We start from the raw sequence: 27,974 nt of genomic DNA on the forward strand, positions 1-27,974 counted from the left end.
CAAATCAAAACCGCAGTGAGATAATAATCACTTCACACCTGTCAGAATGGCTGTCATCAAAAAGTCTTCAGATGTTGGTGAGGATGTGGAGAAAAGGGAACCCTAGTACACTGCTGGTAGGAATGTAAATTGGTGTGGCCATTATGAAAAACAGTATAAACGTTCCTCAAAAAACTAAAAATAGGGACTTCCCTGGTGGTCCGGTAGTTAAGAATTTGCCTTCATTAAGAATCTGCCTTCCGATGCAGGGGACATGGGTTCAATCCCTGGTCAGGGAACTAAGATCCCACATGCCTCAGGGTGCTAAGCCCGCATGCCACAGCTACTGAGCCCTCACACTCTAGAGCCCGTGCACCAAACTAGAGAGCCTGCACGCCACAACTACTGAGCCCATGCGCCACAACTAGAGAGACGCCCGTGTGCCACAACGAAAGATCCTGCATGCCACACCGAAGATCCTATGTGCTGCAACTAAGACCCAATGCAGCCAAATAAATTTTTTTTTAATTTAAAAAAATTGAAAAAAAACCCTAAAAATAGGACTACCATATGATCCAGCAATTCTACAGCTAGATATATATCTAAAGAAAATGAAAACCCTAATTCGAAAAAATACACGCACCCCAATATTCTTAGTAGCATCATATGTAATAGTCAAGATATGGAGCAACCTACGTGTCTTATCAACAGATGAATGGATAAAGAAGATGTGGTACATATATACAATGGAATATTACTTAGCCATTAAAAAGAATGAAATAATGCCATTTGCAGCAACATGGATGGACCTGGAGATTATCATCCTAAGTGAAGTAAGTCAGAGAAAGACAAATATCATATGATATTGCTTACATGTGGAATCTAAAAACAACAACAACAACAACAAAAGTTCATACAAATGAACTTACTTACAAAACAGAAACAGACTCACAAACTTAGAGAATAAACTTATGATTACCATGGGGGAAGGCGGGGGGAGGGATAGACTGGGGGTTTGGGATTGACATATACACACTGCTATGTTTAGAATAGATAACCAGGGAATTCCCTGGTGGTCCAGTTGTTAGGACTCTGCGGTTTCACTGCAGAGGGCACAGGTTCAATCCCTGGTCAGGGAACTAAGATCCCACAAGCCATGTGGCGTGGCCTAAAAAAAATAAAATAGAAAAATAAAATAGATAACCAACAAGGACCTACTGTATAGCACAGGGAACTCTGCTCAACATTCTGTAATAACCTAAATGAGAAAAGAATTTGAAAGAGAATAGATACATGTATATGTACAACTGAATCACTTTGCTGTACACCTGAAACTAACACACTATTGTTAGTCAACTATACTCCAATATAAAATAAAAATTTTTTAAAAAGATGTGGTATATATACACAATGGACTATTACTCAGCCATTAAAAAAGAATGAATTTCTGCCATTTGCAACAACGTGGATGGACCTAGAGGGTATTATGCTTAGTGAAATAAGTCAGAGAAAGACAAACACTTTGCTACTTATACATGGAATCAAAAAAAATAATAAAATGAATGTATATAACAAAACGGAAACAGATTCACAGATAAAGAGAACAAACTAGTGGTTATCAGGGGGGAGAGGAAGGGGGCAAGATAGAAGTATGGAATTAAGAGATACAAAGTACTGTGTATAAAATAAGCAACAGGGCCTCCCTGGTGGCGCAGTGGTTAAGCATCCGCCTGCCAATGCAGGGGACACGGGTTCAAGCCCTGGTCTGGGAAGATCCCACATGCTGCAGAGCACCTAAGCCCGTGCGCCACAACTACTGAGCCTGCACTCTAGAACCTGTAAGCCACAACTACTGAAGCCTGTGCACCTAGAGCCTATGCTCTGCAACAAGAGAAGCCACCGCAATGAGAAGCCTGCGCACTGCAACGAAGAGTAGCGCCCGCTTGCTGCAACTAGAGAAAGCCCACGTGCAGCAATGAAGACCCAACGCAGCCAAAAATAAAATAAATAAAATAAATTTATAAAAAATAAAATAAGCAACAAGGATATATTGTACAGCATAGGGAAATATGGTCATTATTGTATAATAACCTTAAGTAGAGTATAATCTATAAAAATAATGCATCACTGTGCTGTACACCTGAAACTAATATTATATTGTAAGTGAACTATACTTTAATGAAAAATTAAAATCTAAATGTTAGTGATATTCTCATCTTCTACTGAGACTTTAACTATGTATGATATAGAATACACCTTATAAACTGTAGAATCACTATAAATCAACATACACAACAAAAATCCTTCCATCAATGTTCCTAATATATAATTTTGCCATCTAAATTGAGGAAATACAGCTTTGTAAAAGTACTAATCTTCAAATGCTCTGTTCTCCAAATTGTTAACATGTTGAAAGAAGCTGTGTTTCAGTTTCCTAATCATCAAAGTAAGTTAGTACACTTCCCTACCTTAGTGATGGAGTTGCCGTGTGACATACTGTTGACATATTACATGGTACACAACACCACATACAATTATGGAAGATAGAGAGTAAAAACACAGTATGCATTTTATTTATTTATTTAAAAAAAATCCTCCCAGCTCAACCTTCCCATTTGTTCAAAGGCAGAACAACCACAGTGAAAGAAGCCCAGGAAGTGTGAGCTACTGATCTGTGCTGTCTTTTTTTTTTTTTTTAATATTTATTGGCTGTGTCGGATCTTAGTTGAGGCACACAGGATCTTTCGTTGGCGCGCGGGCCTCTCAGCAGTTACAGCACATGGGCTCTCTAGTGGCGCGAGAGCTCTAGAGCGCCCGGGTTTAGTTGCCCTGAGGCATGTGGGATCTTAGTTCCCCGACCAGGGATCGAACCCACGTCCCCTGCATTGGAAGGCAGATTCTTAACCACTGGCTCACCAGGGAAGTCCCCAGTATACATTTTAAAACTAATATGTGCAGAGACAATTAACGAGGAGCCCAATTTGGAGGAGTGTTATGCTATACAAAGATTGAGAAACTGCCTCAAAATTTTGCAGTAAGCAGCTCAGTTGGAAATAGTTCTAACGTTCAGCTGTGCAGGAGGGCAGGGAACAATGTTTCTCTTGGGGAGTTCCCTGGCGGTCCAGTGGTTAGGACTCCATGCTTCCACTGTAGGGGGCCTGGGTTCAATCCCTGGTCGGGGAACTAAGATCCCGCAAGCTGCATGGTGTGGCCAAAAAAAAAAAACAAAGTTTCTTTTGAATTTTCAGTTATGCTTTGTTCACATCCAAATCAGGAATTTCATACTCTGAGAGGTCACATCAGCAAGAAAGTCCAAATAGTTTTAAGTCAATGTAGATGTCTTGTTAAATTGGATATAAACAAGGTTTTATTATTTATAAAAAAGAATGTTTGATGTACCATTAACATTAGTTTTTGCTGCATTAAAAAAAAAAAGTATTGGCTCTGATAATAAAGATCTGAATTTGAATCCTGGTCTTACCACTTATTAGCACAGAGGGCAAGTTATTTAAGGCTTTTGACACTTGGATTTCCTCATCTGTAACATGGATAATGATTATATATACTTCACAGGGTCATTGGGAATATCAGATGAGATAGTGCTTAGTGGCTGCCATATTGAAAATGCTCAATACTTGTTAACCAGTGTTAATGTTCAGACTTGATGATGAGCATCAACCCCTGAACATTCCCCTCACATTCAGTGTATTCAAACTCATCATCTCCCTTCCAGGACCTCACCTCCCCCTGCCATTGACATATATTGGTAAATTCTCCTACCTTCCACCTAGGTGCACAGCCAGAGAACTAAGACTCTTCAGTCTCCTTAGATTACCAAGCCATGTTGATTCTGTTTTCTAAAACATCTCTTATATCCATCAATTTCTTTTCTATCTTGTCTACTTGAGTGCTCATCATCTATCTTTTGAATTACCCCAATGTCCTTCCATATTTTCTCTCTGCCTCTAGTCTTGTCTCCTCCAATCTGATCTTCATGTTGCTGCCAGATTAGTTCTTAAAACAATTTTTTCTTTACTGTAAAAGTAATACATATTTATTGTAAGAATTTTTTTTAATTCAAATAAACAAAAAAGGAAAGAATTACCTACACAATTTGTGCCCAGAGATAGTCACTGTTAACAATTTGAAATTGATCTTGCTAGTCTTTTTTCAGTACATATTTCAGTTGTTAAAATGGGATTACCAGTAGGTTAAAATGGGATCATACAGAAGGATGGATATATGTATAGATATATGATATGCCAACTATAAGAAAATGTTGATGGTAGACTATAGGTGTAAGTATACAATTCATTGTAAAATTCTTTCAACATTTCAATATGTTTGAAATTTTTCATAATAAAACTTGTATAGTTTTATTTTTTATATTTGCATTATAAACCGTATGTAGTTCTCTAGATGTGCCCTTCTCTCTCTGGCCTTTTCTAGATTTCACACATGATGAGCCCTCTGCTTTGAACCTTTGTCCACAAACCTTATGATACAAACAAGTTGGATGATATTTCTCCCATGTTAGACAATTTTTACTGTGAAATATTCAGGAGATTTGCAATGTGAGAAGGGCACCTTCTGGTCTCAAAGGAGTGTTGGCAGATAATGCTACTGGAAAGGAATTTGAAAACATTTTTGTTATTGGTTCTTTTATTTTATTTTTTTATTTATTTTTGGCTGAGTTGGGTCTTTGTTGCTGGGCCTGGGCTTTCTCTAGTTGTGGCGAAGTGGGGGCTTCTCATTGTGGTGGCTTCTCTTGTTGTGGCGCACAGGCTCTAGGCTTGCGGGCTTCAGTAGTTGAGGCTCACGGGCTCTAGAGCACAGGCTCAGTAGATCTGGCGCACGGGCTTAGTTACTCCGCGGCATGTGGGATCTTCCCAGACCAGGGCTGAAACCCGTGTCCTCTGCATTGGCAGGGGGATTCTTAACCGCTGCACCGCCAGGGAAGCCCTTTTTATTGGTTCTTGATATACTGTTTTATGACTATACCACAGACTTGTTTTTAAGTACTTCATTATGTTCCCTAAGGAAAACTATTTATGTTTTTAAGCATTCATCTTAATGTAGAACAGTCATTCTTAAGGCATTTTTTAAAAATTTATTTTATTTATTTTTGGCTGTGTTGGGTCTTCGTTGCGGTGTGCAGGCTTCTCACTGCGGTGGCTTCTCTTGTTGAGGAGCACGGGCTCTAGGCGCACGGGCTTCAGTAGTTGCATTTTGCGGGCTCCATAGTTGTGGCTCACGGGCTCTAGAGTGCAGGCTCAGTAGTTGTGGCGCACGGGCTTAGTTGCTCCGCGGCATGTGGGATCTTCCTGGACCAGGGCTCGAACCCGTGTCCCCTGCTTTGACAGGCAGATTCCTAACCACTGTGCCACCAGGGAAGCCCAGAACAATCATTCTTAATTCAGGGATTATGGTTCCTTCAAGAGGCCCATGAAGCTCCCTGAAATTGAGTGTGCAAGGTAGGTTTTTTTGTGTATTTTTCTAGAGAAAGTGGTCTTTAACATTCCTAAGTCTGTCAGAGGGATACATGACTCAGAAAATATTAAGCACCACTGATCTAGAGTGGAAGTTCCCAAACCCTATTGCCTAGTAGAAATCACCTGTGCACGCATGCCCAAGTGACCTAAGCATTTGGCTTGGAAAATTACTGAGCTTTATCAAATGTATTATGCTCTCTTTTCAAAAGTCCCACCAACTACGTATACTTAAAGGTTATATTTTAACTCCTACACCTCAGTTGAATCATCCTCTTAGTGTGGCTATTAAAATACATACCGCTTTCTGTTTTGGTGTGGGCCACCTGGCCAAGCTTCATTCAGCACATGTGAGCATGGTGCACAAAGAGCTAGACTAAGAAATCCCATTTGGCTTCTGTGGGACTGTCTCACGGAGAGTTGGATATGTCTGACATCTGTGGTTTCCTTGCCCTACAGGCTCACGCGATGGTTCTATGGGACTCTGGGAGGTGACAGATGATGTGTTGACCAAAAGTGACGCAAGGCACAATGTGTCACGGGTCCCTGTGTATGCTCACATCACTCACAAGGCCTTAAAGGACATCCCCAAGGAGGACACAAACCCTGACAACTGCAAGGTCCGAGCTCTGGCCTTCAACAACAAGAACAAGGTATGAGCTTGCCAGAGGTTCCCTGACGCCTGTTCCTCTTGCTTCAGCTTCTTGGCTTATGTCTTGGGGGGTGCACTCTCCTTCTCCTTCTCCTTCCCCAAGTCAGAGCTTACTACGTAACTCAGTTCTGAGCCCACAGAGCATCTCTTGAAGGCTGAGGGATGCTTAGTTATAATCTCTCTCTTGAGAAAGATTATAACTGAAATTATGAAAGCCACCCCTTGCACTGAGTATTCTCTGGATGGTTCATATCTATTAGCCTCTCAGAGTTTCCCTAGGGCCACTCTGATTTGACTGTCTCTCATTTGCACACGATCTTGTCGGTGCTCTATTTTGGGTGTGATTTTCCTACATGCAGTCACTTTCTTCTCTCTTGTATTCAGTTTCTTTTCATTCTTTACTGCCTCTTCTCAACACTGCCATCAAGTCTTTTAACTTAATCATTTGAGTCAGATCTGAAACTGCTGGGCTATTAAGTAGAGTGTTAGTATGGAGACCCAGAGCCAGAAGAGAAGAAAGGCTCTTTTCCCAAAATTTGAATCAGGCCACAATTTGAGGGGTAGTTCCCTTAGCCGCCTCCTATCTCTCATCCATATTTATGGGTTAGGGGTAGACTTATCTCTCCCAGCTTAGACCCTCTACTTATAGAAACTCTCACACTGAGACTTACAAAACTGTCTTTCATGTGCATGCTCTGCTCTAACTATCAAACAGGATGTCATGTGTATGATTGTATAGTATGGGCTTTTTTAACCATGGTTGTCTATGTTCAAACCAGGACTTGCTTCTTGGGTTCTCTCAAGAAGCAGCCTTGCTTTAATATGCTGTACAGCTGCATTTTGTAGGGTAAGATGATGGGTTGATAATCCCTGGCACCATCATAGGATAGGAGTGAGTAATGGGAGGACCCCAACCTTCAGGGTCTTCCGCTGCTTACTGTTATATATTAGTTGCTGTGAGTATAACCTGTTTTTCATTGCTCTTGCAGGAATTGGGAGCAGTATCTCTGGATGGCTACTTTCATCTCTGGAAGGCTGAAAATACACTGTCTAAGGTGTGGTGAACATGACTTAGTAGTTTCACCTTATAGTTAAAATACTTTAATCCTCCCTAAACTTTTTCATTCTTGTCTAAAGCACGAATTCTCCAAGGGTCTGGGCATGTGATTGCACAGTGCGTGAAATTCTGAGTCTGGCCTGCCCCTCTTAAAAGTCTTTTAAAGAAGTCAGAGGGAACCCAGCAGAAACTATGTTATCAGTTGATTGGAGTAACACGTACAGGATAATCTATGCATTTCCATTACCCAACAATAAGAGATCTATCTATTTCCTGTGAAATAATTAATTTAGAACAACTTACAGCAATTTTATGACAGGGATACTGGCAAACTGAGTAAATCTTTATGCTCTTCAGAGAAGGTGAAAATGACGGATGAAACTAATGTCCAGAACTGGGGGGAAAAAAAAAAAAAAGTCAGAGGGGGTGATTCTTTCACATTGCAAAGACTTGCTGAGAGACTCCTTTAACTAGCAATCTTCCAATCCACAATGCATTTAAGTATTGCTTATGGATTACTGACTATTTGCAATATTGTGAGGGCAGGAAAAACCTAAATGTTAGGAACCATTGGCAACCGAAGATCAATTAAACTAAGATTAATCATCTCTAAAATAATCACGTAACATATGGATTTAATTTACAATATTTGCAAGCACCTTTTGCCTAAAGTTAAACCTACCCGTGGATCGTTTGTCCTCTTCTTGTCCCAGAGGCCTTTGCTGCTTATAACTTCTATGATAGACTCTTTTTCAAGAGGAAGCAGAGCTCCAGGAATTATTGATTTCCTTCATGTCACAGCAGCCTTTGAGCACCTTGCTTGGTGCCTTACGTGCAGTAGCCACTGAGGATTGGCTAAATGACAAGGATCCAGGGTTAAGGCTGATTGGGGTTACCTGGGGTTAAGCAGTCCCACGAGTGTGCTTTCTGTAGTGTACAACTCCCATACAGTTGGGGAGTTAGGCTGAGGGTAGCCAGAAATCAGCCCCTTTACCTGAAGATCAGTGAGAAGGGTAGTGGCTCTTCCCGGCAGAGAACAGAGTGGGACTTTGGCTTTAGTGCCCTGGGGTTATCCCTGGAAACAGCCTGTGGCTTTTGGCCTTTCTCTCTGCTTCTGATTATTTAATTCAAGCTTGACCTTTTTCCCTAACTGGCCCCTCTTCAGTACCTAGATCTTGTTTATTATCATCATTCTTTCTTTCTCTTACATACGTAGGGGTGGAACAGGATGTTATTTCCTTAATTGGGACATGTCTTTTTGTCTGTGACTTTGTTTGTCTGGTATATGAGGAAAGCCCACAGAGGTGGGCATCTAAGAACAATGCCCTGCCCTGTGCTTTCCGGTAATGCCATAGGTGCATCTCTTCTCTCTCTGTTTTCAGCTCCTCTCCACCAAATTGCCATATTGCCGTGAGAATGTGTGCCTGGCCTATGGTAGTGAGTGGTCCGTGTATGCAGTGGGCTCCCAAGCTCATGTCTCCTTCTTGGATCCACGGCAGCCATCATACAACGTCAAGTCTGTCTGCTCCAGGGAGCGAGGCAGTGGTAAGAGGCCCCGTGTGCCCCTCAGGCTTACAGCTGCGTTGTGAATGGGTTTTGACCTTCAGTTTCAGTATTGGTTTCCAAACAAATATAGTGATCTTTATGGAACCTGGTGGAGGTGTTTGGTGACACAGAGGGGAGATTGCATACCTGCATACGGCAGCAAAGCTTCAAACACCGCACACAAATGTGTGGCCACAGAAGCCTTTGATGGAAACCAATAGTCAGCGTATTGGTGGTTTCCTTTTTCTTCCACAGAGCCCTACTCCTTGTGGTAGTTTTTTGCTGGGACCCTACCTGAACTATAAAATTGTTTTATGCTAAGGGATGATGTGGTGGGGTGAGGCGGATTTTACAGAGGGGCATGTGGAAACTTTTGGGGGTGATAAATATGTTATTTTGATTGTGGTGGTGGTGGTGTCATGGATATATACATATGTTAAAACTTCAAATTGTATACCTTGAGTATGTGCAGTGTATTCTATGTCAATTATACCTCAATAAAGCTGAAGAAAATATTCAGTTTAGTTCTTACCCACTGGGTGAATTAGGCTTCAGGCCCCCCCGCCTCCCAATCTTTAATAGCATATTCTCTCTGAGGGCACCCTCATTCTTCACTGAGGAATAAAAAGAGAGACTTACATTTGTACTGTACTTTAAGATTTCAGAATACCTTTGTCTGACATCTCATTTCATCTTACCAAGAACCCTGTGGGAAGCAGTTTACACCCCATTTTATAGATGAGGAGACTGAGACCCAGACTGGTTAAATAACTTGCCAAACACCACACAGGTTGGTGGGGGAACAGCCAGGGACCAGAATCCAGATTGTCCAACTAACAAAGTGTGTTTTCTTCTTCATCTGACGTTGTCCCCCTTCTCATGCAAAAATGTGGCCACTTTATCCTGAGAGTCCTAAAAGGCACAGTATCTTCTCTCTTTCAAGTAGTATTTATTTTCGTGTAGATGCTGCAGTTTTGGCCATTGTTTTAGATCTGTTTTCAGTTATTCTTGAAATACATTTCAGAACAGAGAGAATAATGTGTGTAAGGAAAGTAGTAAGGGAAAGAATAAATAGTCTTGGCCGGAATGATGTCTGCAATGAAGTTTTAAGAGATTTTGGTTACTGTTACAGGAGTAGCTTTCAAACCTAATAAGGAAATATTGATTTCACAAATATTAGCGAGCACCTCTTTTGTACTTAGAGACATCTTCACATCCCATGCACTTATCTGATCCACAGATGCAGCAGATGTATTTTCCCTGTGACCCAAAGTGATTAGGTGACTTGTCTTAAATTCACAGGTGAGAGACAGTGCTCCTTTGAGTGCTTCAGTTCTAGGCTGTTTGCCACTCTCATAACACACTTAATACCAGATAAAGACCTTTTGCAGTGCCACGGTAGTGGTTTTAGGTCAAATACAAGAAAGTCCTTGTTAATGTAATGATTTGTAAATATGCAGATTACCCTCAGTTTCAGTACGGGTTGGAAACATATAATGGAGAAGAAGTTAGAGTTATGAAAGGTGACTTCAGAGTGAGTCGAGGGGAGGCAAGCAAGTTCAGGGCATACTTACGGTCTTGGGCCCAAAGCACCTTGGGCATCATCAGGCATTTGGTATTTCTGAGGCTTATGGGAAGGTTCCTGTTAGTGTGTGCATGGGCAGTGTGGCATCAGGGTTCCCTGGCTTGTGCGTGAGCTAAGTCTGCCTTGGGAAAGGCGCTGTGGTGTTTAGGGGTGCCATGTGAACTCAGTGTCAGAGAAGTTCAGGCTAGCAGACCTGATTGCCCTTTACTTTTCTCTCTCTCAGGTATCCGGTCAGTGAGCTTCTATGAGCACATCATCACTGTGGGCACAGGGCAGGGCTCCCTGCTGTTCTATGACATCCGAGCTCAGAGGTTCCTGGAAGAGAGGCGCTCAGCTTGTTATGGGTCCAAGCCCAGACTAGCAGGGGAGAATCTGAAACTAACGACTGGCAGAGGCTGGCTGGTGAGTAAGCCCGTGCCTCACATGGTTACTGGACAGTGACAGAAAAGTTGTATTCACTCTACCCACCCGCTCCCACCCCCACTGACACACCTCCTACCACATAGTTTTTCACTAGTAAGAGACACTCCTTGGAGCAGAGAAAGGCACTTTCCCTTGGTTTTGTTTCTGTGTCTGCATGTCTGTGGGAAAACAGGCCCAGTAAGACACACCGGTTGGCCCAGGGTAACCCCCAGGTGAAAATAGAGCTGGAAGGCGAGGAACCTCCCACTGAGGCTGCCAGTGAATTATTAAAGCATTTGGTTCCAGCAGTCCTCAGAAGACCTTAGGTTTGCCTAGCAATTCTTCAGCCTGCTTGGCTCCTCCCTAATGTTCATTTGGAAAAATGGGGCTCCAACTCCCGTGAGCACCAGTCTCCTGTATAGATACAGGACCCTCTCCTCTTAAGGAGCCTAGAAAGCATTCTTGTCCCTTCTTCCCCTTTTCTGCCCCACGGCGAGTGCTCACAGAGTCTCTTATTTCCCACAGAATCATGACGAAACCTGGAGGAGTTACTTTTCGGACACTGATTCCTTCCCCAACGCTGTCTACACGCACTGCTACGACTCGTCCGGAACGAAGCTCTTCGTGGCAGGAGGACCCCTCCCTTCAGGGCTCCATGGAAACTACGCTGGGCTCTGGAGTTAACGGCAACTAAGTCTCTCCCAGAATGCACAGAAATTCACTAACTTCCATCCTCAGTTTCCATTTCTTCTTTTGATTTTTTTCCAGTTGTGTGGGTCCCTCATATTTTAGTGGGAACACCAGAGTTTGCCTATGGTTTAGGCACTTGGCAGGAAGAACCTCTGTACAGAAATCTAAAGGGTTTTCTTTTTTTTTTTTTTTTCCTTTTTTCCCTTTTGGTAAGCAGAATTTTACTTTACTATCTTTTTTCTTTCTGGCTTCTCAACCAGACATTGTTGTTAATTCCTGTTTATATTTTTTCTTTAAGCGACACACAGTCTCCCCTCTCTGGCTTCTTTAGGTTGACATAGTCATTCTCACCCTTACTTCACTCTTGAGAGGTAGGGCTCCTTTATAATTATATGGTTGCTGTCAGACTTTCTGTGAAAGTTTGGGGGCTCTGTGTGTGTGTGTGTGTGTGAGAACTTGTGTGCCTGCAAGTACCGTTTGTCACTGAAATTATCTGGAGTGAGGATTACTGTAATTAAAATATTTATAAAAGAAACAACTATATTCACAGAGTCCAGCTTTGGGACTAGTTTTTATCTTGTTTTGTGAAGTCTAACAACACTGATTATAGGAAGTAAAAATAGAAAGGAAAACAAATCACCGGTAGGAAACCCTTTGAGTTAGATTGAAAGCTTCCCGGGGACTCATGCCAGGACTCCAAAGTAATCCATCTCCCACCTGCCTTCCCATCTGTGTGTCCCCCAGGTGAGAACATTTCTGTGTATGTGTCACTTCCACTTCAGTTTCCCATCTGCTTAAATCAATGGCCACTCCCCCAAAACATCAGGGTCTCCATCCAAGGTGCAGCTCTGGAGGCTACAGAAGCCTTGGTAGGACTTGGTAAAAAGAATCTCCATCCAAACCTCCCTCTCCCTCCTCTCAAATAAGACCTGATCTGGTTTCTCAGGGGCCTGGAGCTGGGGGCCTCAAGTCTGCTAAAATTCACATACTCGGTCCCCTTGGCTTTGGGGAGAAACTTCTTTGCCTTTCTTCTAATCTCCCCAGTGGGTTTTGCTTTTGTCTTCTAAATTGGGTTCAGTTCTGGAGGGTGGGGATGAACAGGGGATTTATCTGTGTGTAGTGAGTGCTTCATGTGTGTGTAATGTTTGTTTTTCTTCATACAGTGGAGCCACTCTGTTGGCTCAGCCCTGGGATGGTGATGGGGTGGCCTACAGCCAACAGTGGTGTGCATGTAAAAGCATCTATGTGATTAGTAATTTGTTCCTCACTTGAACTGTCTGTTTAGTCTGAGGTTTTTAAACTTGCAGGCAACTGACCGTGATGTCCAGTTACTCCTTGCTTTTTATGCATCATGTTGCAGATAATAGCTGTTCCCACCCACAAACTCCTCCACCATTCTAAACACATACTCTGCTTCTGTCAGCAGCCCATTCTGGGGAAAGGAAGTCATATTCCTGCACTCTAATTTCTAAGTTGCTTTCCCAGTTATCCCCCTCTGCTCTGGGAGTAAGTGGGGAGATTGAAAAAAAAAGAGCGTCCTTGGTGATGGGGGCTGGTGGGGAGGGGAGACAGCAGGTCCACCCTATCTTGCTGTGGTACAAGGCATACACCACAGGTTCTAGAATTCTTATCTTCTAACCTAGAGAAATAGGTGCTATAAAACAGGGAATTAAGCAAAATGCTGGATGCTACAGATCTTTTAATTGTCTTAATTTTTTTCTATTATTAAACTACAAGCTGTAGATTTCTTAGTTCTCACAGAACTCATTTTAAACCTACTTGTATAAAAAAATCTTAAGTAGGATGTTTTGTACTGTTGCCAGACCCTCTTCTGTGATGGGTAATGCGTTTGATTGTTTGAGATTTTGTTTTTAAAAATGTGGCACTTGACTTTTTGCCAAGTAAAAAAAATAAATAAATATTATTCCAATGCAAAGTTTGAGTTTGTATAGCCAAGAGACAGCAGGAAAAAGGCCCCAAATGACTGGTTGGAAGTGGGGTGCAGCTTGGGGTGCTTGGATTGCTTGGAGCAGAAGAACACAGGAGTTCCCTCAAGGGTAAAGGCAGGTCAAGGGCAAACACACAAACACTAAGACCTACTTGCTCCTTGCCCCCAGCCCTGGCCCAAGATCAGTTGCTCTGGAGTCCAGTTGGGAGTGGGTATGCCCGGGGGAAGTAGTGTGGTACTTGGAGAGAAAACCAGACTGACGATGAGGGGGCGTGCTGGTCTTTTTGCTCTGAGTGACTGTGGATGTGAGCAACGTGACCAGCTCCTCTTACGTAAAACAGGGTTGGTGACAGGCCCCGTCTGCTTCAGTGGAGGGGCCCTGAGAATGACTGTGAAAGTGCCCTGGGAACAGTATCAGTTTTTTGAAGTTGGAACCATAGATTCTAGCTTTAAGAGGAGGATGCAGTGTCCATAGTGAGTGATGCTCTTCCCGGAAGCTGTTTGGGGCTGTAGCTGAGAGAAAGGCAGACTGCTGAACCCCACCACTCTCCTCAGTCATCTCTGGGAGACCCATCAGGGCTGGGCCACAGAGCCAGGCAAGCTGAATACAGCTGCCCTTAGAGACTGATTCAGAACGTGACTCATACAGGCACCTACCTATATGATCAAAGGCTGCAAAACAGGAAGGGGGAGGTGAATGAGTTGAAGCAAGTGAGAGGGCTTCCTAGAGGAGAAGAGTTACATTTGGAAAAGGACTGGAATTGGCCTTTCCCAAAATGAGATTTTCAGACTCCCCAATCCATGGAACAGTAATTGGTGTTTGCAAAATGCTCCATGGTCAAATTATTTTTGGGAAATGCAGATTAAAACAGACATGCTTCTCACAACCTGAGGTTTGGGGTTACCATGGGACTCATATGCATGAAACATGCTCAGAGAAAGGTGACACGGGATGTGGGGAGGGCCTGGCCTGGACCTCTGGCCTCTGTGGAATCTTGGTCCTGCTCTCACTTTCCAACCAGACTTTGCAGCAAAGTGTGTATCACAGAAGGGCTTTGTGGACTTTATGTGGTCCCTCCCTTTCCTGCCAGCAGCCCTTACTCCCAGGCCATGAAAGAACTTCCTTGTTCTCAGGCGCATGCCTCATTCCAAATGGGCTGCTGGCTCCTCCCATCATCCTTTGGGTCCTTTTGCAGAAGTCTTTGGAACCTCATTTATGCCCCAGGTTCCCTCATGCCTGCCACTTCCGAAGTTGATTAGTATTAATCTGGTCCATTAAATTAATTAACTGGGGCTTCCCTGGTCGTGCAGTGGTTAGGAATCCGCCTGCCAATGCAGGGGACACAGGTTCGAGCCCTGGTCTGGGAAGATCCCACATGCCGTGGGGCAACTAAGCCCGTGTGCCACAACTACTGAGCCTGCGCTCTAGAGCTCGAGAGCCACAGCTACTGAAGCCCGCGCACCTAGAGCCCGTGCTCCACAGCAAGAGAAGCTACCGCAACAAGAAGCCCGCGCACCACAAGGAAGAGTAGCCCCCGCTCGCCGCAACTAGAGAAAGCCCACATGCAGCAACGAAGACCCAATGCAGTCAAAAATAATAAATTTATTTTTTTAATTAATTAACTATTAATTTTCTATTAAATTTATTAGTGTTCCTAATAAAGCTAAAGATTGCCAGTCCAGGGCTCTCTGATCCTATACATTTCCTAGAGCAGGTACCCAGGAAAAGTAAGTCAGGGTGTCAAGACCTGTGGCTTAGGATTGGGGGGGGTGGGTTCAATCTTGTAAGATCCTATGACCCAAGTGTTTTTTTCCTTCCTTTTCAGTTGGCTGGTGTCTGGGAGACAACAATGTGGAGGGGAAAGGGGAGAAGAGGAACACTCAATGTTTCTTGCTTTTAGCCACATCTCATTTCATGCTATTGTGCTGAAATGGCTGGAAGCTTTGGGAAGGTAGAAACGTGGGCTTCTGATTCTGGAATTACTGATGAAGACAAAAGAAAGTTCGGGTTTGTTAGCTTGGTTCTCCTGCCCTCATTTCAGCTCCTCCAAAGAATAATCTAGAGAAACACATGTGAGAAATTTGTTTCTAAACTACCACTAGAGAGAGAGAGAGAGAGGTGTGAACTGAACTCAAGATGGGACTGTAAACTCACGATTCAGCTCTCCAAGACAGGTATGAGCTGTCCTCTTAAATTCCCCCTGGGTTGAGCCTCACATCTGAACACTCCTCTTGATTAGTGTGTAATTGCCGAAATCAGAATTTTTAAAAGATAATAATACTCATTAACTGAGCTCAGAGTCACATGTTTACTGCGTTTCTTGTTAAGCAGTATTCAGAGCTGTAATTAACATCCCTAGTGCTAAGAACAGGAAGAAAACAAATGATCAACTCCCATCTTAAAGAAAATAAACTTCCCTTACTCGTAGCTATTTTTTTCTTAGCTGGTGACAGCCTGGACAGAGGACTGGAAAAAATAATGCAGCTTCTTTTGACTCCAGGGTCAAGGCCATTTGTTGATGCATGGAACACTGTGCTGGGTACGTTGGCCTGAGGAGTGGCCGTTTGGGCCGTGTAATGTGTTGCTTGCCCAAGAAACATCCTTAACTACCACCACCGCAGCTCTCTGCTCCCAGGCCCTTCTGCTAGAAGCACAGAATTACTGCGCCAATCACCATGCTTAAGTTCCCACCATTAGACCTTTCTTTTTTCTTGAGGAAGGGGGATGTTATATTACCTAATTAAACATACTAAAAAAAAAAAAAAAGAGAGTGACTTTCCTGGCAGTCCAGTGGTTAAGACTCTGCGCTCCCAGTGCAGGGAGCCCAGGGGTTCGATCCCTGGATCCCTGGTTGGGGAACCCGCATGCAGCACGGCATGGCCCCCCCAAAAAAAAAATAGATACTATTGCTCTTCCCTGGAGGAGGTAAATTCATGCCACCCCCAAATGCCAATTGCTCAAGGTAAGTGTGGACTGAAAGGGGAGGATATGGGTTCAGTTATAGATCTACTGCTGCTGCTCATGGGCATGACTTTAAACAAGTCTTTTCCCCTCTCTGGACATCATTTTTTTTTTTTTATCTTATATGATGAGGACAGGAGTTCAAATTAGACGTTAGATTTCCTGGATCCACAACAACTATTCTAATGGTGCAGGGAAGGCTAAGAAGAATAGGCAGTGATCCTCAAGCAGTTTGTCCTCAAAGCAGGTAAATATAGCAGGTTTGTTAAATGAATCTTATTTTCCTAACGGTTTCCAGTAAAACATTGGGAATTGTAGGTTGAATAGTGTCCCCCCAAAATTCAAGTCTACCAGAAGAACCTCAATGTGACTTTAATTGGAAATAAGGTCTTTGCAGATGTAATTAGGGGAAGGGCTCATACTGGGTTAAGCTAGGCCCTAACTCTAATGAGAGTGTCCTTATGAGACAGAAAAGGATGTACGGGGACACACAGAGAAGATGACCTGAAGACAGAAGGAGATTGGAGTGATGCATTTATAAGCCAAAGAATGCCAGGAGCCACCAGAAGCTGGAAGAGTCAAGGAAAGAGTCTCCCTTAGAGCCTTGCGAAGGATTGTGGCCCTGTTGACACCTTGATTTTGGATTTCTGACCTCCAAAACTGTGAGAGAATCAATTTCTGTTGTTTTAAAACCACGGAGTTGGTGGTAATTCGTTTCAGCAGCCCTAGCAAATTAATACTAGGGGTATTCTAAGGAATTTTCAGATACCAATTTTTATGAAATCACATTTGAGATTTAAGAAAAACTTTTTTCTTTTATGATGATACAAAGAGGAAATGTACTTATATAGTAGTGCTAAGACTTGTAAATGCAAAAATTAAAGCTCAGAACCATACTTTAATTGCTTCTGCCTGAAAAACCTGTTCCTTCCAGGACCGAGGCAGTAATCCCCAAAACTGCCTACCTCTGGTTGCTTTTTCCTAACTATGTCAAGCTGCCTCAACATTTTTAACTTTTACCCTAGGTCATCTTTTCACAGTGTAGACAGTAGTGTCTCAGGATGCTTTCCCATCCTGAATTTATTAGCCAATAACATGGACAGCTCTCTGCAGTCCCCCTTGATAACAGGAGAAAATAGAAGATCTAGCTAAGGCCTAACATACCTGAACTAGCTTTACAATAGGATCTGCCCTGTGCCTGCCTGTGCAGACCTGGACCTGCTAGTCGGAATGAGAAGGATGCCCAAGTCAGCAGAAAAAGTCAGCACTGACTTTACTGTTCCTGGGCTACTGGTTTATTTTATTTACTGTGGTCTTTATTAGGAAGGCTTAGCCTATCAAAATGGTATTTATTGCACTGAAAAGTTATTATTATTTTTTTTTTAAAGAAATTCACATTCTTTTATTTATTTATTTATTTATTTATGACTGTGTTGAGTCTTCGTTTCTGTGCGAGGGCTTTCTCTAGTTGCGGCAAGTGGGGACCACTCTTCATCGCGGTGCGCGGGCCTCTCACTATCGCGGCCTCTCTTGTTGCGGAGCACAGGCTCCAGACGCGCAGGCTCAGCAATTGTGGCTCACGGGCCCAGTTGCTCCGTGGCATGTGGGATCTTCCCAGACCAGGGCTCGAACCCGTGTCCCCTGCATTGGCAGGCAGATTCTCAACCACTGCGCCACCAGGGAAGCCCTGAAGAGTTATTGATTATATCCACTGACCCAGACTTCTGGGAATTTTAGGAAATATTCTAGGCAAGCATGCAAAGACAGATGTATAAGAATGGTTGTCGTAGCATTAATTAGCAAAAACAAAAAACTGGAAGTATCCTAAGTCTATTAATAAGGAAATGGTTAAATAAAAATTTTAAATATTCTCTGGTCAATCTTATTAGAGAGAGAGACCACTACATACTATGTTCCTCCTGATGGGTTACAATAGGAAGTTAACAGCATTTACCTAAGAAGTATTCTTGCCAGAAAATCAAACTTGATCTGAGTAAGCTTTTAGATCTATCAGTTCTCAGAAAATACAGTGGATGGAAGAACATATTAATGGTAGAGCAGGGATGCAAACAACCAAATGCTGAACGTAAGGAAAATGAGCTACATTTTCAATAAACAACTAGCACGAAAAAAGAGAACTATTGTATATTAAGGGAGACTTGAGACAGGCATAGAAAACAAATGTAATGTGTAGAGGGTGTTTACATCCTAATTCAAAACAATGTAACTGAAAAATATAATCAGGGAGGGAATTCCTGGCGGTCCAGTGGTTAGGACTCGGTGCTTTCACTACCGGCCCGGGTTCAATCCCTGGTCAACCCCACAAGCCACACGATGCGGCCAAGAAAAAAAGAATACTATTAAAAAAAAAAAGGTAATCAGGGAAAACTTAACACTGACTGGATATTAGATAATAGCAAAGAATTACTGTTACTTTTTCTAGGTATAACAATGATATCTTGATTATGTTTGGTTTTTGTTTTTGTTTTTTAATGATTATGTTTTTTTTAATCTTACCTCTTAGAGATATTTTATTTACAGATGAAATTACATGATGTCAAGGTTATGTTTTAAAATAATCCAGAGGGAGACTTCCCTGGCAATCCAATGCTTAAGAATCTGCACTTCCACTGCAGAGAGCACGGGTTCAATCCCTAGCTGGGGAACTAAGATCCCACATGCTGCACAGTGTGGCCAAAAAAATAATAATAAATAAATAAATAAATAATCCAGAAGGTTAGATTATTTTTATTTTTTTGGCTGCATTGGGTCTTCATTGCTGCGCACGGGCTTTCTCTAGTTGCAGCGAGTGGGGCTACTCTTTGTTGCGGTGCGCGGGCTTCTCATTGCATTCTCTTGTTGTGGAGCACAGGCTCTAGGCCCACAAGCTCAGTATTGTGGCTCGCAGGCTCTAGAGTGCAGGCTCAGTAGTTGTGGCGCACGGGCTTAGTGGCTCCGCGGCATGTGGGATCTTCACAGACCAGGGATCGAACCCACGTCCCCTGCATTGGCAGGCGGATTCTTAACCACTGTGCCACCAGGGAAGTCCCTAGATTATTTTAGAGAGGTATGTTGATAATTGTTGAAGCTGCAAGATGGGTATATGGGGGCTTATGATGCTAGTATTTCTAATTATGTAACGTTAGAATTTTTTTATAATAAAAAGTTTTAAAAGTGGTATATAACAGGTAAATCTATATGTAGTGACATAGGATGATTATAACATAGAAATATTATTAATTAACAAAGTTATAAGCCAGCTTCTAATGCAGGATCTCTTGTAAAATTCATACATATCTACATTTAGGTACAGGAAAAATCTAAAATGTTATCACTAGAATGTCAGTAGTGGGTCTCTTGGCAGCAGAGTTTCAATGATTTTTTTAAATTAATTAATTAATTTATTTTTGGCTGCATTGGGTCTTCGTTGCTGCGTGTGGGCTTTCTCTAGTTGTGATGAGCGGGGGCTACTCTTTGTTGTGGTGCGCAGGCTTCTCATTGCGGTGGCTTCTCTTGTTGAGGAGCACGGGCTCTAGGCACGTGGCCTTCAGTAGTTGGGGCATGCGGGCCCAGTAGTTGTGGTGCACGGGCTTAGTCGCTCCGCGGGATGTGGGATCTTCCCAGACCAGGGCTTGAACCCATGTCCCCTGCATTGGCAGGAGGATTCCTAACCACTGCGCCGCCAGGGAAGTCCCTCAGTGATATTTTTGTTATTCCTTTGCTTATCTGTATTTTCTAGTAGTGTCACTTAAAATACACCCCTCCCAGTTTTTCTTCAATATGTGCTGGTTGTGAATAAGAAGTTAGTAATAAAGGAGGAGAGAGAATATTGATTGCTCCTTTGCTCAAAAAGCCTAGAACGAAAACTCCTCACTTCCCTTCCCTGGGGCACAAACATTCTGCTTAGGCCAGCCAGCTCATCCAATCCTCTCAATTCACACAGCACTTCCCTTCTCAAAATTGCTCACCACCAACTCCTCCTGTCAAAATCTTTCAAGGTGTAGTTCAGGACCTAACTCTTTTAGAAAGTCTTCTATGATCACACCCTTCCTCAGGGAGCCCTGTTTTTCGGGGTCTTTCCAAGCACAGGCAGGAACATGATCGTCCCTAGAGCCCCAGAATCTTCTGGGGAGACTGAGTAAATTCCTTTGGGCCAATGAATTCATCATGAGCCCAGTAGGGGGAGCCAGAACTTACTTCCCAACCTCTGGAGGCACCACCCCTGTATAAACAAACTCCATATGGAGTGTGATCAAAGATATGCACAAAACATTTTTTTAAGAAGGGAGGGAGGAGAGGTAGGCAGGGCTGTAATGTAATGTAAGTCTTAAAGGAGGTCTTTTTGTTTTGTTCTCTATAATGAACTTTTCAGTCCTTGAACCAAGCTCCCCTATGCATTTATGTACAGATTTGACTTACAAAAATATATGCACACGATTTCTCAAAAGTATGTGTGTGTGTACTGTTTAAAGCCAGATAGGCCTTGCTGTTCAAGGAACAACAGGTTGTTGCCAGGGCATCTTCAAATTCAATAAACTGAGCATTGGTTGGAGGAATTAGGTAGGAGGCAGCTTGGAGAAAGAGCACTGGATCTGAGGTTGATGTTCCTAGTTGTATCCTGTCTCTACTCATTAACCAGCTGTTTGACTGTAGGCTGTTTGAGTCTCTCTGGGCTGATTGTGAACTTCTGCGATAAGGGATGTGAAGGTGCTTTGAAATAGGGCACAACTGTGAAGCGTTCGTAGGGCTCCCAACAAGCTGAGCCGTCTGCTGAGATTTCACAGTCCCTGGAAGATGGCTAACCTCCCTCACTTAAACTCAGTCCAAATAATTGTGACTATGGGACAGCCAGGAGCATGGCAACTAGCTGGAGTTAACTTGGACAAAAGGATCCAAGCCTTCAAGCATCCAGCCAGGCCTTTACCCAAGTTAGAACTAGGGGCCCCTTTACACTTCCTGGTTGCATCCTCCCCTTTTAACCACAGAGAGGTGAGAGGCTTAGCCAGCCTGCCCCTGCCGGAGGGAGCCACGTGTGGCTTTTCCCTAGGACACAGGGGACCTGAACAACCCTAGAGAGAGAAGCTGAAAGCTGGGCTCCTTGAGTCATTGTTGGGATGCAGCTTCTCTAAGAACTCAGCTAGAAGCTGAGCTGGTAGAATTGGAGCAAGGCCTCAAGGAAAGAGATGTTTTTAGAAGTGGCCACTGCTGACCAGGGTTAGGGCACGATGAGCATTAGCTCTGCCCTGCAGGCAAGGCCCCAGCATCTACAGGTCCAGTTTGGGTTCATCTATGTTTGGAGTCAGGTGCTGATTTGTGTTTTCTCTGAGATCTTAGCCCTCTTTCTGCACTATTTGTAGCTGACTGTGGCTACAGTTGGGGACAGTAGTTTTCTGCAGGGGCTACTCCTCAACAGACCATGTTCAGGCGTGCAGGAACTGGCTTAACTTGCTTCTGAGAGTCTTAACTCCACCCCAGACTCCTTTGGCTTCAGGGAAGGGAGGTATAAGGGTGGGAGAGGAGGAGACCGGATACAGCCAAAAGGAACTGTGAAATCAGATGCCTGGAGAAGTAACTTTATTCTGAGGAAGGAGAAGTTTCCCTAGGTCTCCCTGAGCTTCCACCAAACTGTCTCCTCACACGTCCCAGGGCAGAGATGCCAGCCCCTCTCTCCTATAGCTGGCACCACTTTTGATTCTCCAGGAAGTCGCCCTGGTGGAGAAGTCTTCCCTGCCCATCAGCATCATGCAGGTCTCCAGGAGGAGTCATCTATGGTCAGGCCTCACCCTTTGCAGACTAGACTCAGATTCCTTGAGGGCAGGGCCTGGGCTGTTGAAAGGCTCTCCACCAAGTCTGTGTGGGTTCAGCACTGGGCTGAGGAGCAGAGCAGCCCCTGGAAACTTCCATCCACCCAGCTAGTCTTCTGCTTCCATCACTATATGACAGCTCAGTGTCCTAACTTGGAGCTTTCTTGACTCCTGTTGTATCTTATGTTCCTGGCAGCTTGCTGTGTTGCACACTTTAAGGCCAAATTATGGGGCATGAACAGCATTGTTTGAAATTTCAGTGAATAAAATGGTGATAGGTTGCTTCCTTGTAGCCTCCAGATCTGCTTTCCACCCTCCCTGTTCAGTGCCTCAGTTTGGTCTTTTATCAACAGACTTCCTTGTCCTCTGGCTTCTAGTTAGGTTCAGCCAATGGAGGCTAAAAGGGGGAAAAAGAGGGATGTGAGATTGTTTATTCCCCATCATACACCCCGCCTTCCTAAAAGCAGGGTCTCTGCAGACACTTTCTGCTCCCTCCCTTTGTCCCCTTAGGTCCCATAGTGATCAAGTTTCCCACTGTCATTGGCCCTGGGATACTGCATCATTTCTTGTTGCTTTTCCTTTATTAAACTCTCAGTTATCCATCTGTTTCTTGCTGGGACCTTCATAGATAGGACAAGTGCCACTGAGATATATGAATTACCACCTAACCTAGCTCTGTCACATGTCTGTGGGACCTTGACAAGTTACTCAACCTCTCTGAGCCTTGGTTTCCTCATATGTAAAATAGTGCAGGGAGAGGAGGTATGCTCTGAGGTCACTTTTCAGTTTAGAATCTTTGGTTCTAAGGTGATAAGTGGAGGTCCTACAGAATTTAGCCAGGAGAATATGGGTCTGAATGGAAAAATATGTAAAATTATTCCATTGGGCATTTGGGAGTAGGGGTTACAGGAGTTACCTCAGAGTTAAGAGTTGGTAGAGAAAAAGGCAAGAAATACCTCCATCTGTGCTGCATGTGTATTTATTTTAAACATGATCCTTTCCAAGAAATTCTCCAGACTTGTGGTAGGAATCAGCTCTTATTTTGTCTTCAGCTCTGTTTGTATTTGTCTTCTTTTGTTAGAAAATGTAGGAAAAATCTCCTTCTCTTGGTGTTTCTTTCCCTACTTCTATTAATCTATTTCTGTTAACCTCGTCTCTCTCTGCATTTGTTTTCTTCTTTTTATTCCTGTTTCTCTCCATTAAAACAAAGAAAAGAGGGACTTCCCTGGTGGTGCAGTGGTTAGGAATCCGCCTGCCAATGCAGGGGACAGGGGTTCAAGCCCTGGTCCAGGAAGATCCCACATGCCGCGGAGCAACTAAGCCTGTGCGCCACAACTAGTGAGCCTGTGCTCTAGAGCCTGCGAGCCACAACTACTGAGCCCATGTGCCGCAACTGCTGAAGCCCTCGTGCCTAGAGCCAGTGCTCCACAACAAGAGAAGCCACCGTAATGAGAAGCCCGTGCACCGCAATGAAGAGTGGCCCCCGCTCGCTGCAAGTAGAGAAAGCCCGCGCGCAGCAACGAAGACCCAACACAGCCAAAAATAAATAAGTAAATAAATAAAATTAAAAAAAAAAACAACAAAGAAAAGAAAAGAAAAAAAGGTATTCCCTTCAGCACCTACTTAACAGGGGAGAATCAGAAAGTTCCTAAACAAAGGCTCCTGGCAGTTATCCAAATGAAGCAGTTGGAACTGACCAGCACCTGGAGCTGACAGTTAAAGAGAGTCGCAAATGCTGGAAATTGTTGGCTCAGGAGGAGTTTTCCCAGGCTGAGACCAAGGCTGACAATTTTAACTTTCCACTTCAGACTGAATCCACTTTGGAATCTACCTGGCTGTCTCTCACACCACTCAGGTGTCTTGTACCTGTGATTTCAGGAATAGAGCTTAAAACCCAGAGAGGGAGGCTGAGATTTCTCTTTAACTGGAGTCATAGAAGGCCCTAAGATTTCTAGAGCTGGAAGGACTTCAAAGATTATTTATAACAAAACCTCTATGTTTTACAAATACAGGAACTAAGATCCAGAGAGAGGAAGGATCTTGCCCAAGGACACACAGTAGATTAACAGCAGAGCTATTAACAGTTAAAAGGTACAAGATGCCACATATTAACTCATTTAATCCTCATAACAACCCTATGGAGACAGCATTAGTATGACCTTCTCATTTTACAGATGAGGAAACAGGCCCAGAGAGGTAAAGGACTTGCCTGCACTGAAGTCTGTGCTCTCCACTACTTCACTCTGCCACCTCCAAGGATGATGTTGTAGCTTGATGTAGCCTGTCGCTTGAAATATTCATGTCACAGAAATCAGCAAATACTACAAATCAGCTTGTTTTGTTGATTGTCACAGCTTAAGAAAGTGATGAAGGACTTTCCTGGTGACGCAGTGGTTAAAAATCCAGCTGTCAATGCAGGGGACATGGGTTCGATCCCTGGTCCGGGAAGCTCCCACATGCCGTGGAGCAACTAAGCCCGTGAGCCACAACTACTGAGCCCGCATGCTGCAACTACTGAAGCCCACATGTCTAGAGCCCATGCTCCACAACAAGAGAAGCCATGACAATGAGAAGCCAGTGCACCACAATGAAGAGTAGCCCCCACTCGCCGGAACTAGAGAAAGCCCACACGGAGCAATGAAGACCCAAGGCAGACAAAATAAAACCAAATAAATAAAAATAAATAAATGAAATAAAATTATTTTTTAAAAAAAGAGAAAGTGATGAAGATGCAGAAGCACGGGGAGATGCAGGGACCCCCATGAGAGAGATGGGAGGATCAATTTCAACGAGTTTCCAATATGGATCCTATTCTCTCTCATGTGTAACCTTTAAAATAAACTCCTTTTTTCTTAAGTCTTCCCCATTATCAATAAAAGTGTGTGTGTATGTGTGTGTGTATGTTTAGGTATAATTTATATAAAATAAAATGCAGAGATATTAAAAATTCAGTTCACTGAGTTTTTACAGTGTTTACCCCCAGGCAACCACCACTCTAAATGAGAGAACATTTCTATCATTCCAGAAAGTTCGTTCAAGCCTCTAACCAGTAAAATTTCCACCATGGCTTCCAACCTGCCCTCCCCCAGCCATTTTCTGATTTCTTTCATGTATATGGTATTTCAATCTTCCAGTTGCTCAGGCCAAAAACCTTAGAGTCATCCTTGACTCATCTCTTTCTCTCACACCCCACATCCACAGTGTTTCCTGTCAGGTAGATTTTCAAAATATATCTAAAATCTAACTGCTTCTCATCAACTCCACTGCTGCCTCCTTGGTCCAAGCCACATCATCTCTCGCCTTCTGACCAGTCTCCAGCTTCCTTACCTTCCCAAGCTCCTCCACTCCCCCTACAGTCTGTTCACACAGCTGCCTGAGCAATCTTTTAAAAATGTAAATTCAGATCATGACACCACTCTGTAAAACACTCCAATGCTTACCATCTCTCAGAGTAGAATCAACCTCAAAGTCTCTACCATTATAAGGTCCTCTCCACTTTTTGGATCTCAATCTACTGCTCCCTGCTGGCTTACCAGGCTCCAGCCAAATCAGCCTCTTTGCTATTCCCAGAACACACAAGCACATTCCCCCCTCACAGACTTTGTCCTTTCTGGTTCTTTTTTTTTTTTAATCAGCTCTAGTGTGTGTGTGTGTGTGTGTGTGTGTGTGTGTTTAATATTTATTTATTTATTTGGTTGCATTGGGTCTTAGTTGCAGCTCACCAGCTCCTTAGTTGTGGCATGCCAACTCTTAGTTGCTGCATGCTTGTGGGATCTAGCTCCCAGACCAGGGATCAAACCCGGGCCTCCTGCATTGGGAGCACAGAGTCTTAACCACTGCGTCACCAGGGAAGTCCCTGTCCTTGCTGGTTTTGAAACAGGAGGGAAGGGGCAGGGCACAACCTTTAAAAGAATGACAGACAGCCTCATCCACCAGAGGGCAGACAGCAGAAGCAAGAAGAACTTCTGCAGCCTGTGGAAGGAAAACCACACTCAAAGAAAAATAGACAAAATGAAAAGGCAGAGGACTTTGTACCAGATGAAGGAACAAGATAAAACCCCACAAAAACAACTAAATGAAGCAGAGATAGGAAACCTTCCAGAAAAAGAGTTCAGAATAATGATAGTGAAGATGATCCAGGACCTCGGAAAAAGAATGGAGGCAAAGATTGAGAAGATGCAAGAAATTTTTAACAAAGACCTAGAAGAATTAAAGAACAAACACCTAGAAGAATTAAAGAACAAACAAACAGAGATGAACAATACAATCACTGAAATGAAAAATACACTAGAAGGAATCAATAGCAGAATAACTGAGGCAGAAGAACGGATAAGTGACCTGGAAGACAGAATGGTGGAATTCACTGCCGTGGAACAGAATAAAGAAAAAAGAATGGCTTTTCCGATCACTCCCCCCTCCCCCCGAGCGCCACTTCTGCTGCACTGCACTTGCTCTGAGCTCTGGGCTCCTACTAAGCTAGTGCCACCATTGTCTCCCTCCAGTCACCATCATGATCATCTACCGGGACCTCATCAGCCATGAAGAGATGTTCTCTGACATGTACAAGATCCGGGAGGTTGTGGACAGGCTGTGTCTGGAGGTGGAGGGGAAGATGGTCAGTAGGACAGAGGGTAACATTAATGACTCGCTCATTGGTGGAAATGCCTCCTCTGAAGGCCCTGAGGGCGAAGGTACCAAAAGCACAGTAATCACTGGTGTGTATATTGTCATGAACCATCACTTGCAAGAAACCAGCTTCACAAAAGAAGCCTACAAGAAGTACATCAAGGATTACATGAAGTCAATCAAAGGGAAGCTTGAAGAACAGAGACCAGAAAGAGTAAAACCTTTTATGACAGGGACTGCAGAACAAATCAAGCACATCCTTGGTAATTTCAAAAACTATCAGTTCTTTACTGGTGAAAACATGAATCCAGATGGCATGGTTGCTCTGCTGGACTACTGTGAGGATGGTGTGATATCAAATATGATTTTCTTTAAGGATGGTCTAGAAATGGAAAAATGTTAACAAATTTGACTGTTTGGATCTATCACCTGCTCATCATAACTGGCTGGCTGCTGCTTTTCATCCACAAAAAAACAGGACTTAGACAAATGGGACTGATGTCAACTTGAGCTCTTCGTTTTGATGTTGATTTGTTTGGAGCGGAGGCACTGTTTTTGAGGAAAAAAAACATGTCATGTAGGTTGTCTAAAAATAAAATGCATTAAACTCAAAAAAGAAAAAGAAAAAGGAATGAAAAGAAATGAAGACAGCCTAAGAGACTTTTGGGAGAATATTAAATGCAAAAACATTCTCATAATAAGGGTCCCAGAAGGAGAAGAGAGAAAGGACCCGAGAAAATATTTGAAGAGATTATAGTCGAAAACTTCCCTAACATGGGAAAGGAAATAGCCACCCAAGTCCAGGAAGCACAGAGAGTCCCAGGCAGGATAAACCCAAGAAGAAACACACCAAGACACATAGTAATCAAACTGACAAAAATTAAAGACAAAGAAAAATTATTGAAAGCAACAAGGGAAAAACGACAAATAACATACAAGGGAACTCCCATAAGGTTAACAGCTGATTTATCAGCAGAAACTCTACAAGCCAGAAGGGACTGGCACAATATATTTAAAGTGATGAAAGGGAAGAACCTACAACCAAGATTACTCTACCTGGCAAGGATCTCATTCAGATTTGACAGAGAAATCAAAAGCTTTACAGACAACGCAGGGGGGTGGGGGTGGTGGTGTGATGAATTGGGCAATTGGGATTGACATGTATACACTGATGTGTATAAAATTGATGACTAATAAGAACCTGCTGTATAAAAAATTTAAAAAAATTAAATTTA

The 27,974-nt window shown here is 43.2% G+C and overlaps 2 protein-coding genes across 3 annotated transcripts in view; both read left to right on the top strand.

Annotated features, from left to right (window-relative positions):
* Positions 1 to 13,335, top strand: part of DCAF12 (DDB1 and CUL4 associated factor 12) — a 41,252-nt gene extending 27,917 nt beyond the window's left edge. The window contains exons 5-9 of the mRNA XM_036855697.1: positions 5,928 to 6,121; positions 7,110 to 7,175; positions 8,560 to 8,722; positions 10,531 to 10,709; positions 11,235 to 13,335. Coding sequence (XP_036711592.1) covers positions 5,928 to 6,121; positions 7,110 to 7,175; positions 8,560 to 8,722; positions 10,531 to 10,709; positions 11,235 to 11,393 — 761 coding nt within the window. The 3' untranslated portion in view covers positions 11,394 to 13,335. The remainder of the gene's footprint in view (positions 1 to 5,927; positions 6,122 to 7,109; positions 7,176 to 8,559; positions 8,723 to 10,530; positions 10,710 to 11,234) is intronic.
* Positions 11,328 to 27,288, top strand: LOC118897001 (translationally-controlled tumor protein-like). Of its 2 annotated transcripts, XM_036855699.1 has the most exons (3): positions 11,328 to 11,333; positions 21,046 to 21,050; positions 26,720 to 27,288. In XM_036855699.1, exon 3 carries the CDS (start codon positions 26,726 to 26,728, stop codon positions 27,140 to 27,142), a length of 417 nt encoding a protein of 138 aa, XP_036711594.1. In that variant the 5' UTR covers positions 11,328 to 11,333; positions 21,046 to 21,050; positions 26,720 to 26,725; the 3' UTR covers positions 27,143 to 27,288. The 2 variants fall into 2 exon arrangements, with proteins under 2 accessions (XP_036711594.1, XP_036711593.1); XM_036855698.1 differs by lacking the exons at positions 11,328 to 11,333; positions 21,046 to 21,050 and having other exon boundaries at positions 26,602 to 27,288.
* The last annotated feature ends 686 nt before the right edge of the window (positions 27,289 to 27,974 follow it).

The sequence above is a fragment of the Balaenoptera musculus genome, chromosome 6, assembly GCF_009873245.2.
Source record: "Balaenoptera musculus isolate JJ_BM4_2016_0621 chromosome 6, mBalMus1.pri.v3, whole genome shotgun sequence".
Classification (NCBI taxonomy): Eukaryota; Metazoa; Chordata; class Mammalia; order Artiodactyla; family Balaenopteridae; genus Balaenoptera; species Balaenoptera musculus.

What these genes read in the sequence shown, in the direction of transcription:
- LOC118897001 (XM_036855698.1), top strand. Translation starts at nt 26,624, where the DNA reads ATGATCATCTACCGGGACCTCATCAGCCATGAAGAGATGTTCTCTGAC.